General features: G+C 45.7%; 1 protein-coding gene across 1 annotated transcript in view; it reads left to right on the top strand.

The window, feature by feature from the left end:
• The window catches only part of SCD5 (stearoyl-CoA desaturase 5), a 122339-nt gene extending 109541 nt beyond the window's left edge, over window positions 1-12798 (top strand). The window contains exons 4-5 of the mRNA XM_010950376.3: window positions 7519-7751; window positions 11277-12798. Of these exons, the coding sequence (XP_010948678.2) occupies window positions 7519-7751; window positions 11277-11467 (424 nt within the window). The 3' untranslated portion in view covers window positions 11468-12798. The remainder of the gene's footprint in view (window positions 1-7518; window positions 7752-11276) is intronic.
• The last annotated feature ends 731 nt before the right edge of the window (window positions 12799-13529 follow it).

Genomic DNA, 13529 nt, shown 5'->3' with positions numbered 1-13529 from the left:
CGAAGCCCATTTTCAACTTAAACAATTCAGAGAGTCTGGAAGATTTTCTAAAAAATTCCAAAAAGCTACCCCATCAGTGGGCTTCCATCTTCAGATGTGCATCCAAATGAATCACAGATACCACCTCCTAGTAGGGCGAAATCCAAGGGGATGAAGGAAGAAGGAGAGAACGTTCCCTGCATTGACAAACTGCCTGGGCGTATCATCTGTCCTCCAAACAAATGTCTCTGGTAAGCGCCCAGATGATTTTCTCGGTCCCTTACAAGATGCAAAAATTGTAGGGAAGATGAATTTCTGGCTAGGCTGTAAGTGAAATCACAAAACCAAACATGTTTAATCAAGATGCCAGTGACAGCTCATCGCTCCTCATTACGATACATTTGTGGGCTATAATTTCTCTCTCACCCATTGTGTTTGCTTCTTGGCACATCTCCTCGGGCTGGCCCTGCTTGGAAGTTGGCAGCTCATTTCCCTTTCCTTCATGCTCCAACAGATTTCACTCCCGAGGTCTTACACACCATGGCTCTGGACCGCTGAGCTTCAGGTTAGTCAAGCAACAGGAAATGCTCGCAGACAGAGAATAGCAATTTCCTTTTCGTCTAAGGAAAAATGAGACTTTTAAGATGCTTATCACACCCAGGTTTGAAAAAAAAAAAAGAAAGAAAGAAATCCCCAATCCTTTCTTCCACATAGAACAAACTTTTGGTGTCAAGGCTTTATCGTGATCCAGTGTTTTGGAATAAGGATAGTCTTCAACGCGTTGAAAGGCAGTATTTGTGTCCTCTAACCAAAGCGTACTTGGATGGGGGCATTGTGGCGTGATGCCATTTGATAGTGTGAAACTGGACTTCTTATCTTAAGCCAGATGTGGAAAACCATCGTCCCACTGTGGTATCAGTGTCAGGAGGAATTGTGACATGGGAATTGGAAGGTTCCTAGCATCCGTTGTGGGTCTGTTCTGATACGCTGTCACTTTAAAGCTCTAGGAAGCTGCTCCAGAGTTTCCTGTAAGGTGAGCTTGGGTGCTTTGGCTTTTGTGGTTTTGGCTCAAATATGTGGGTCTCTGGTTTCAAATCTGTAAAAGAGGGCAGCTCTTCCTTGGGTCGTCCTTGGGTTCATACCACCCCCTCTCTAATCTTTACCCCTTTCTCCTTTCTTTCTCCTTTGATGATTTTAGGAAGCTTCTCCTATCTCTTCCTATCAGATAACTCCCATCTGAGTTAAAGAAAGAGAGAGGAAGCCACTCATATTTCACACCCAGACCAAACCTGTTAGACTGGCTGTTCATCGTAAATACTGTCAAAATTTACCATATTTGGCAGCTCAAAGGATGACCTAGAAGCTCATGCTCAGAAATCATTCATTTAAGCTAGTGGGAAGAAGCCTCCTGGGGAAACCTGCTGGAAGCTGGGGTTTGGGTTCCGAGGAGCACGGATTTCTTTCACTGGGTTGTTGGCTCTATTTACACAGTCCTGCGCTGGCACCAACCCAAGAGATATCCTGGAGAACCTGAAAGCAGGCTGAACATTTATTGTGCTGTTTGTGTCGTTTGCTGGAAACCTGGGCATTTTAGCTCTCATACTCAGTGCCCTACTCAAGTCACTGTAGCGTTTTTATTTACCTGAGAAGCTGAGAACTCATCGCTTATTAACCCGAATACCATTCATTGAATCGTTGCAGAAATATTTCACAGTGCCTGCTGTATGCAAGCCTCTGGCTTTCCACTGGACCCTGCAGGCCCAGCAGTATATCCACGTGGCGAGACAGGTTACCCTGAAGCTGCCACTGGAATGGACATTACATTGTAGAGAGTTTACTGGAGAGGGTCATTGGGGGGTCAACATCTGTGGAAGAAGGGACAGAAATAGGACTGAGCAAGGCGAGAAGGAGAGGCTTTAAAAATATCAGTGCCAGACCAGAAATTCTGATTCAGTTGGATTCAGTTGGATTCAGTTGTTCTGCAGTGGGTTTCCAACATCAGTCACATTAAAATGTTTGCCCAACTGATTGTAACGTGCAGTTAAGGTTGAGACCACTGATCTAGCAGGTGAGACTGCCCTCTAGGCCAGCGATGTGAGTGCTGAGAGCTGAGAAGTATAATATGCTTCCGGATCAGTGTGCTGGACACCATATCTGGTCCAAGGGGATGAAGGAAATCCCCCAAGAAGGAGAGACGCTTAGACTGATACTTGAAAAAGTCAAGTCAGCCAGGCAGGGGAAAAAGGGTCATAGACACGGGGGCCAGAGAGAAGGTGGTGCCCAAGGAAAGGGAAGAAGTCCAGGCTAGCTTGAGTGTACGAAGTGTTTATTTCTGAGCTTGAGGAGACAGTACTTTTACTCAAATATGTGCAAATCATGGGGGCAATGGCTAGATTACACACTCCAACCCGGTTTACCTCTCCCCTGTGACCTGCTCTTGGTAAGTTGAGTTAGTTGCAGGTTATGCACAGAAGGAGCAGAGACTTGAGTTTAAGAACTGAGTTTAAGCCTGCCTATTCTCTTTATAACCAGTGGGCCTTGGAGAAATTCCACGACCCCTCTGGACCTCTGTAAATGTCTTATGGTGGTAAGGTTATGAAAAGTATCTCATAAAGCTAATGTGGAACTCAAATTAGAAAATATATGTATGTAAGTAGCATGCATTAATACGCTGATGTGCTCCAAATTTCTACTTCCATCAAAACATCTCTCTAGAGCACCTCGGAACTCCAGACGTGTCTGTGGAGCTGCCTGTTTGACATCTCCCCTTGAATGTCTAATGGGCATCTCCTATTTGGTATGTCCAAGACTGAGCTCCTCATATGCTGTTTGAAAGTGGCTCCCCTCCGTTCTTCCCCACATCAGCTAATGGCATCTCCATCGTTGGTGTCATCCTTGACCCCTTTCTCTCCAACATCCTGTCCATTAACAAGTCCTGTCACTCTACTTTCAAAATATATCCAGAATTTGACTGTTTCTCACACCCGGCCCCACTATCCTGGCTCAAGCCAACGCCCTCTCTTGCCGAGGCTTTGTGACAGCCTCCTAACTACCCTCCTTGTTCTGCACTCCCCGGCAGTCCATTCTCAACACCGCACTCAGAGTGATCCTGCTAAGATAATAAGTCAGGTCACACCACTACTTTGATCAAAACCTGCTCCAGCTCCATCTCACTCAGAGCAGAGGATGAAACCCTTATGACGACCTGCAAGACCTTCCATGACCTGGTCCACCATTGTTCTCTTCTCTCCTGCAGTTCTCCCCTTTGTTCATCTGTTTCAGCCCCTACTCGCCTGCTCTTCCCTGAACATGCCAAGAACGCTCCTGCCTCAGGGCCCTTGTGCTTGTGGTTTCCTCTGCCTGGAATCCTCTTCCTTATTTAGCCATATGGCTAACTTCTCACTTCCTTCAAGTCTTTACTCAAAAGCTATCATGTCAGAAAATCCTTCCCTTGACTTCTTGTCTGAAATGTCAGCACCTGCCCTTGAGGTCACATTCTCCTTCTTTGCTTGATTCTTTCCCATAGTATTTGCCCCTAGCATGCTCTATATTTTATTTATATTGTTTTCTTCCCTACCAGAATATACATACATATGTATAAAAATAGGTGTATGTAATATATTGATATTTATAAAATCTCCCTACCAATATACCCTTGTTTTCCAAGGGCAGGGATTCCTGTCTGTCTCTTTTGTTCACTTTAATCTTCAGTGCTAGGACGGTACCTGGCATATAGCAGGCACTCAGTAAATTTGTTAGGATTGCATTTTACAGAAGAGAAACATGTGTGATTAAATAATTAAGTTCACACAGCAAGAAAGTGGCAGAGCTGGGTAGTTAACTGTTCTATGATGCTTTACAACACAAAAAGCCCACTTAGTGAAAAGAGCAGTATCAGTGGCCCCTGTTCGGCCTTCCTCCCTACCACCAGCCAAAGAAAGAAAATCTTTCACAGAGGAAGGATCAGGGGCTGGAGGCTTCGTGGAGTTGCCCTGTGGAGCCCTGGCTGGGGCATTCAGATTTGAGTGTCCATTATTAAGCAAGGAAGCTGCGAACCATCTCAGCACTTGCTCTGAGACAAGAAGGCCAGTGACTGTAATTCCGTGAGGCCCAGGAGGAAGGGGTACTCGGCTGCATGGGAAGATATGCTGAGTCTGTTTGAAATGATTTTACAGCATCAAGCCCCGTCTCACCGGCAATCCCACCTAGACTCACTGTGCCCCCTAAAAATTCCTTCGTCTTTCATCGGTTCCACTAAATGCACAAAGAGGAATCCTAGCAGAATACAGGAAGAGCAGAGTCAGAGCACAGCCCTATGGTTAGATCTGCTGAAGCTTTGTTGGAAGGAGGGCAGTGATTTTTAAAGAGCATCTTTTTCTGAGGAGGAGGAAAGTTGGCGGGATGGTGGTTGTGCTAGGAGGTGAAGCCAGGCCTTTTTTCTCCTCCCACTTGGGAAGCCACATGGCGGGTGCTCTCCCTCCACAGGGTCCCAGCCCCGTCCAGGAAGTGTAGCTCTTGGAACGGGAGTCCAGGCAGGCAGGTGGCTTCCCTGAAGAGTTCAGAGCGGGGAGGCAGGAGCAGGGCGTGCTGGAAGGTGAGTCCAGCAGGCAGCAGTCAAACCAGAGGAGGCAGATTCTACAGGGTCGAGGCAGAGCAAAGAGAGCAAGGGCGTGGCCCACCGAGGGAGAACCACCGCCCCTCTGAGCCACGGGGTCCTCATGGCCAGAGTGTGTCCAACTCGAATCTGTGCTAGACTTAGCCCAGCGGCCAGCACAGAACTGGCCCCCAATCCATGTGTTTTGTCTCCTTTCCAAGGGCAAAATTAGGGGCCCAGACAGTGGCTCAGAACAGCACTAGGAGAGGCTCTTTCCAAAGGTACCGGATTGTAACCCAGAGAGGGGAGGAAAGGAAGGAGCATCTTACATGTTACGTTGTAGAACGCCTCTGTGGGCAGCGTTCAGCTGCTTCCTTTCCTCCAGAGGTACACACGAGGAGCAGCCACAGCAGACCCTGGGCTCTTCACATCCCCCCATTCAGCTGATGCTCCCACCCTTAGCTGCTCTCCTTTCCGGGGGTTGCCCTTGTCATCAAGGAACTGCCCCGCCCAAGGGTTCACCTCACCCAGGGGCCCCCTGGGGCCAATGGCTGGATGATGCGGGGATGCCTTTCAGTTGGGGGCAACTCTGCAGGGTCATCCAGCCCCACTGGACCTGCAGAAGTTCACTGTGGGTAAGCTTCTCCCATGGCCGATCCTGCCTCCCTCTCTCCCTCCCTTCCAAGCATCTCTTAAGAGCACGCTCCAAAAGCCTTTTGCACAGGACTCTGGGGAGCCCAGCCTCAGCCCACCAGCCCCTCATTGTCTGTTGTCTTTGCCCCTCCAACCACAGCCCACTCGTCTGACCTCCCAGGCACCCTCTTTCCACTAAAATGCAGTCATCTTATATTGCTAATGACTGGAAAATGGGTGCTGATGGGTTAACATGTTGCCTAATAAAAATGGCTCTAAGTTATATGGGAACCGACACATAAGTTCAGGTAGCAGTGTGCAGAACACACATACATGGTTTTATTGAAAACAGAAGAGCCTAATATCGTCTGACATGATTCTGCCAGGATTTGAATCTTGGTCCTATTACTTATTAGTCTTGTGACCTTGGCCAGCTACATAACATTTCTGTGGCTCAATTTCCCCATCTGTAAAATGGGGATAGTAATGGTCCCTTCTTTCCAGAGTTGTTAGAATTAAATGAGTCAGTATGTGGAATAGCCTTGTATACAGTTAGTTATCAGCATCTGATCCTCCCAAGAGCTGCATGAAGTATTGTAACTACTACCTGTGTTGGACACCTCTCGTGCCCGCCTCACCTTCCTGGCCCACCTTTTCACTCCAGCTGTTGCTGCAGCCACCTGCTGGAACAGGTGTAACCCAACGGCACCTTGCTCAGGTTTACTGCTTTTTTCTTACTTCCTGCCCTGGCTTCTTTGCCACCATCACCTGGGAAGCCTGTGGACCACACTCAGCCACTCTGATCCAGGCAAACTTGGAAGTGTGAGGGATAGCCCACATGCATCCCTTGTAAGGGCACGTTGGCGCCAATGGAAAAACGGTCCTTCCTTTCACTCCTGGAGAGAATAATTCTGAGGGATGCAGCGTCTCATCAAGGCCCACGTCCAGCTGCCTGCAGCAGTGGGGTTTCCCTCTGTTTCCTTCTTCCTGGTTGTTCCCACCTGTTACTCGAGCTCACGTCCCCAAATCAACTACCCACATACAAGCCCTGGCAGTGTGCTCTGCTCCGGGGAACCTTCTAACCATGCACAAAAGGAGCGTGAAAGAACAAAAGAGGCTTGTTCTGCATCCAGAAGAAGATCTGGACTCAAGTCAGAGTCTCCCACCTCCCGAATCTCGTTTCCTCACGCGGTGCCACCTCCTGGCTTCTACGTGTGCATCTTCACAGAGGCCTCCCGGGAGCTCGGTCAGCTGACGGGAGACCAAGGAGGAAACAGCGATGCACAGGCAGCTTCGGACATTGTCATTTCACAGCCCCTTGCTTGTCCCTGCTTACAGCTGGTCCTGCACAGCCAGAGGGTGGCGAACAGTGGTTCCACCTGCCAGAGCCTGCAACACGGTCAAATTTGTCTTTGTATCATGAGCACTCCCATTCACTGGATACATGGGTCTAGAAACCAAGCTATTTCTTTTTATTTTTATCTATTTATTTATTTTTGTTATGGGAACTGAATTTGGAAAATTTGCTATTTTTAAAATTTTATTATTTTTTAATTGAAGCATAGTCGGTTTACAATGTTGTGTTAATATCTGGTGTACAGCATGGTGATTCCACTATACACACATATATATATTGAATATAGTTCCCTGTGCTGGACAGTAAGACCTTGTTGTTCATCTAGTTTACGCATGGTAGTTAGTATCTGCAAACCCCAAAATCCTAATACATCCCTCCGCCCCCTGATGGCTTCTTCTTAATGATGCCTTTTTATGTGGCTGTGCCTGTTCCTACACTTATTGTTTATTTTTATGCTGATTTGGAATGTAATCTCGGATGGACAGAGAACATTTTAGGGAAGGGGTCGTTTACCTTTTTAGCAAGCTAAGTTAGTCCAGAATCACGTGCCTGAAAATTATTCAAGAAATACTGGATATTTCTTGAAATTATTACAAAAAACCTGATTGTCAGGTTGACGGACTGATGGAAGGAATAGCTAGGAGCTATCAAACTGTGGCTTGTAGGACAAATGTGGCTCTAAGATGCACGGGTTTCACCAGCACACTACTGATTATTTTATATTGAAATTTCCCTGAAGCATGCTGCAGGTCTCACAACTTCCTACAGCTTTCTACCTGTCCTAATTCTGCAATTTGTGTTACCTGTCTAGCTCTTGCAGGTGTACGGGTTTGTGACAGGGTACAAGAGTTGAAGGAGTTGACTGGCACCATTCCTGGCTTTCCCTGTAGCTTGCCCACCCATCCCCGCCACCATCAACAGGTGCCCAGTGACAGCTTGACATCCTGCCTTCCAGGTACTACAAGATCACCGTGGTGCTCATGTGCTTCGTGGTCCCCACGCTGGTGCCCTGGTACATCTGGGGAGAGAGTCTGTGGAATTCCTACTTCCTGGCCTCCATCCTCCGCTACACCATCTCACTCAACGTCACCTGGCTGGTCAACAGTGCCGCCCACATGTACGGAAACCGGCCCTATGACAAGCACATCAGCCCTCGGCAGAACCCGCTCGTCACCCTGGGCGCCATTGGTGAGTCGGGGGTGGCAGCCACTGGGGGGAGTGGCAGCTCAGATCTTCTTGGCTTCTCAGGGGTTTTGTGGACCCTGTGAAGAGAGGCAGTGGAGTGGAGTGGACTGGAATAAACTTGGGCTTTGGCATTAGAATCCTGGCTCTTGGACAAGTCACTTACTGTCTCTGATCTACAGTTTTCTTATCTGTGAAACGGGAACTCGTATGCCTGCTTCATATGAGTATTACAAGGATTAAGTGAGATACTGTATGTAAACTGCTTAGCACGGAGCCTGGCACAAAGTAGGTGATTAGTAGCCATTTATTTTTACCATGGAAATGTCCCTAAAGGAGGAGTAGCAGTTTGTGTCTCTCTCAAACTGCCCTGGCTGCTCTAGCCTCAGATGAATGATCATTTGGCTGACTGTCAAAAGAAAAAGGCCTTCAAACCGAGGGATGGGAAGAAACAGGACCTTGACGTCTCATGGTTTAAGAGCATGGCCTCTGGAATCCAACAGGTTTGGTCGAGTCTTGGTTCCTCCACTCACTTTCTGGGCACGTTACCTGGCTTCTCCACACCACATGTCCTCATCTGTAAACGGGGAGAATAGTAGCATTTACGTCCGCTGGAGGTTGTTGGATGAGTTGGTGCATAGTGTTTGCAGCAGTGCTTAGCAGGACACAAGCCTTCAGTGATGTTTTTATTACTCGCAGTATGGTCTTGGGTGAGTTACCTGTCCCTTCTGTGCATTTCCATCCTCATTTTAAAATGAGGATGAGGGCGTGGATATAGCTCAGTGGTAGAGCACATGCCTAGCAGGCATGAGGTCTTGGGTTCAATCCCCAGTACCTCCATTAAATAAATAAATAAACCTAATTACCTCTCCCACCCCCCTCAAATTTTTTTAAAGGGGCTTAAAATGAGGACAGTCACAGCAGCTAGCTCAGCGATGTGAAGATTACAGTCATTAAAACCCTTTAAAGCACTTAGCACTGTGGCTGGCACACAGTAAGTGACTAATATAAAATATTAGCTGTACCTTGATAGAGGCATCTTGGGCTTCTTGGTAAGCTGAGCCTTGGGCATGAAGATCAACCCAAAGAGGGAGGTTCCTGCTGTTAAGTAGAGACGATCTCTGCATCACTCTGCAGTGAGTTTCTGCCATCACATTTTTAGGGTCACCCAGTTAAGACCCCAGGGGTCTTGTGTTGACAAGAGCAAAATAAGGTGAAAAGAACACCGGATCAGCAGAGAGAAAAGTGAGAGATTCCTCTTGTTTTCTCCTCCTCTCACTGTTCATCTTATAAAAGAATTGTAATGAGGGGAGTCATATCCAGTGGGGACTCTGAGAGCATACCAGAGTGGGCACAAGATGGACTGCTACCTTCTCACATAGGGAGGGGTTAGTGGACCGGGAATGTCTGGCCATGACACAGGCCCTGAAGAGCTGGGTATTGGCTTTAAGTCTACCCACATCCACACTGGGCTCCCAGTCAGATTTCTCGATATTAGTCCTTGGAAGACTCTGTTATACCCACTGTGTGGTAGATGGGGCAATACATTCAGGACTCTTAGAACAATGCCTGTTTCTGAAAATAGGGGAAAACTCTAGTACTCTGGTCCAAGAAGGATGAGGGTGGAGAAGCAGGGTAGAGAAGACCTAAATTAAAAAGAAAATCACAGACCACAGATCAGTCCATCTGATGAACTCATGGTAGAGCAGAATCTTTCAAAACTGGTCAACAGAAAAACCATATGATGACCAGTAGCCACTTAAGAAATAAAGGAGGAATCTGGCAGTTCTTCAAATGGTTAAATAGTTACTATATGATCCAGTAATAACTCCACTGCCAGATTTATACCCAAGAGAAATGAAAATGTATGTCCACACAAAAACTTGTGTATGAATGTTCCAAGCAGCATTATTCATAATAGCTGAAAAGTGGAAATAATCCAAATGTCCATCAACTGATAAATGGATAAATACCATGTGGTCCATCCATATAATGGGATATTATCCAGCAATTAAAATAAATGAAGTACTGATACCTGCTACAACCTTGAACACATTATACTAAGTGAAAGAAGCCAGTCACAAAGGACTACACATTGTATGATTTTATTTATATGAAATGTTCAGAATAGGCAAATCTATAGAGATTGTATAAGTAAAGCTTCTCCAAAGAAATAGAAACAGTGTATATATAACTATATGCAAATAAATATATTTTATATTACTCAGTAAATCTATCTATATCTATCTATCTATCTATCTATCCAGAAAAAGAATATCTATATATAAATGTAGATGTATCCTGTTTGTGTGTGTGTGTGTGTGTGTGTGTACAGGAAGGGAGAGAGAGAGGGACTTACAATGAGAACTTGGCTCGTGCTGAGAATCCCCACCATCTGCCGTCTGCAGTGGGGAGACCCAGGGAAGCCAGTGCTGTAATTAAGTCTAAGTCTGAAAGCCTGAGAACCAGGGGAGCTGAGGATGCAAATCCCACTCAGAGGGCAGCAGAATATGAGATAGATGTTCGATCAGTGAGTTAGGAAAATGGCCGATTCCTCCTTCCTCCACCATTTGTTCTATTCAGGCCCTTAACAGATTGGCTGACGCCTACTCACCTTGGGGAGGACCATCCACTTTACTGGGTCCACTGATTCAAATGCTAATCTCACTCAGAAACACCCTCACAGACGCACCCAAAAATAATGTTGAATCTGGGCCCTGCTTGGCCAGTCAAGTTAACACATAAAATGAACCATCACAGAAAAAGAAAGGAGGACTGAAGGGATATGAGGATGGCTGGGTGTCCACAGCCAAGAGGAGTGGGGTTTCTTTTGGGGAAATGAAAATGTTATAAAATTCACTGTGGTGATGCATGAACAACTCTGTGAATATACTAAAAGCCATTACATTGTATACTTTAAATGGGTGAATTGTATGGTGAATTATACAGTGAATTATATCTCAGTAAAGCTGTTTTTTTAAAAATCAAATGAAAGAAGCCTTGAGACCCCTCCTGTAAACGCCTTATGGTGGAGGGGATTAAGGGAGGAAAAGCTATTCACTGTGAAGGGTGGAATAATAAGTAGGCAGATTTTGGATATTTTAAGATCCAACTCCTTAATTCACTTACCCATCTACGCGATTATCATTTATCTCTTCCAAGCTCTCTCAAGAAATCTTCCTTTAATTAGTCCACAGAGGCTGTTTTCCTTTTATAAACATACATCAAAATGATGACCTGTTATCCATTATTTGGCTTTTAGCTGAAGAAGTACAGCTCTGAAGTCATGGTAGCATGTCTCCAATTCATAGGGAGCGTGTATCTTGTGACTTTGCTGGTAACTTTATTGTTATTTTCCTGTTCATGTCGAGTTTGTCTAACCAATTAAGTGAACACTTCCTAAGGGCAGACACCAAGTCAGTCTTTTGCTCCCCATGGAGCTTGACCCAATGTCTTGCAATAAATGAGTGATTTTTAAAACTCTCCACAGAGGTGGTGATTGGTTTAATTCAAGCCCGCTTTGTCTTCCAGGTGAAGGCTTCCATAATTATCATCACACCTTTCCCTTTGACTACTCTGCAAGTGAATTTGGCTTAAATTTCAACCCAACCACCTGGTTCATTGACTTCATGTGCTGGCTGGGACTGGCCACTGACCGCAAACGGGCCACCAAGCCGATGATCGAGGCCCGGAAAGCCAGGACTGGAGACGGCAGCGCCTGACTGTGGGCCCTCCATCCATGTCTGCCTGTCGACGACGTGTCGGCTCACGGCCTTTGTTACTACACTTCTCTTGTCCATTGGCTCGTGGGAGGGGGTCCAGGGTGGGGAGGGAGTGGAATCTACGTGATTTGGGATTTTTTTGTTTGTCTGAAAATAATGTCAAGATACAACTATCAATGAGAAGAATTTTTTAGAAGACAGTGTAACTATGATGTAACACTAGAGCGCGGACACGTGATCTAATCGCTGTAGTGACAGTATGTCAAACCTACATTGTCATGTGCTTGTGTGTGATGTTAACCCTGACAGGATGAAGGAATTTAATATTCTTGCAGGAGAGCATCTGTTTTCTTTTTCTACCAATTAACTTAGCATTATTTTTAAACACACAATCTGAAGGAGCAGAGGGCAGGGTAGAACACAAAAAAGAGAGGGTCCAAGTACAAACTAAAGAATGCTTCTGTTTCATTAACATTGTCTGTGTGTTTTTGTTGTTATTTTTAAGTAAAAAAATTGAAAACGTTAAAAAAAAAAAAAAAAGGAGAATATGGGAACTGGCTCTCTTATTTTTTTGCCGTTTCCAGCTTGTTAATGCTGCACTGTCTTTGCTTTAGGAGATCTGTTCCTGGCTCAGCCGATTTTGTGTCCTGAGCTGCATGCTCAGCTGACCCTATAAATCAATGCCTGTTGTAGGTGTTTGATTTTGTTCTCTTCGTATTGTCATTTTAAGGTGTAGAACTCAGAAGTGCTGGACATCAAATTAAGCTCAAATTAAGCTCTCATTTAAATGTTTAGACACCTAATTTATATTCTAACTGATCCCAGCCACTGATGCATGATCTAAGTACAGCTTTACCTACTTCTGCTAAATAAGCATATTAATTTTCCACATCCGGCCAGCCAGACCCTAATAAGCGACAGTTGTCTAGAACTCTGTGTCTACTCATGTTTCACCTGCATGCGGCCTTCGTTGATTTCTCAGCAAGATATAAAGTGATCATTATGTAGCTTCTGGATTAAAAAAATTTCTGTGTGTTAAGTTGCCTTGTAAAGAGCATGTCGAATTAATGGGACAGCGTGCCCTTCGTGTTAGGTGTTAGAGCAGAAGAAAGCCATATAGTGTTGGCATTCGAGCACTTGGAAGATAGTGCTTCTAAGATAGAGAAGCTGTAGGATTTCAATTTCGATTTAAAATTTTTGAAAAAGGAGTGACACCAATATGAAATTGTCATAATAAAGTTCTTCATCCAGCAGGTGTTTAACAGTGTTATTTTTGCCATTAATAATGTGTAAACTATGAGCGATTTACAATAAATGATTACGAATTCGTTCATGTTCTTGGCCAGATACTTAAATATTGTTTAGAGAATGTCACTCCAGGGTGCCTGATGCTTCGTGAGGACCACATAATTCATGTTTGACTTGGGCTCTAACGACCCCAGAGACCAGACTTCTCCTATCCCGTTGGCCTAAGGTGTTACCAGAGGGGAAGTCAGCAAGTTTTATTTGGAATGCAGAACCCACAGCGGTGACACTTCTCACTTACCAACACTGTCACTTCCAGCTGACACATGGAGCCCAGCTCCTCCATGTGACCTAAAACAGCATGAAGGATACCTCCGTCCCCAGAGCCCCGGCAGGCCCCACCAGCAGTGACCAGAGGTGGGGGAGATGGACTCCACCCTCACTGCAGCCCTGCCCCTCTCAGCTCTGCCCCCCACCTCCCTGGGCTGCCTGACTCTGCCCATCCTGCTCCTGCCATCAGATGGAGACATCTTAGCCTCCCCGCTGTTGAGTGGGAGTCCAGCCACTGGGGGGTGCCAGACCAGAACTCATTCGTAAGGACACTTACCGGGCACTTTCCAGCTGCTTTGTACCCCAGTCATAGATCGCTAAGACCTTGTATGGAGTGTTGGTCCAGTGTGGGTGTATATTCCCAGATGAGTTGGTATCAGCATGAACTAAAGTGGCCCTGCGTGGGGATGTTTCTGTGAAACTTTGACCCTTAAAACTACTAAACTGATTTGCTTGTCCAATAATAGAAAATATTACATTTGGAACA

The sequence above is a fragment of the Camelus bactrianus genome, chromosome 2 (assembly GCF_048773025.1).
Source record: "Camelus bactrianus isolate YW-2024 breed Bactrian camel chromosome 2, ASM4877302v1, whole genome shotgun sequence".
Lineage (NCBI taxonomy): Eukaryota > Metazoa > Chordata > Mammalia > Artiodactyla > Camelidae > Camelus > Camelus bactrianus.
Note: the sequence above shows the minus strand (reverse complement) of the source record. Positions and strands in the feature narration are given on the sequence as shown.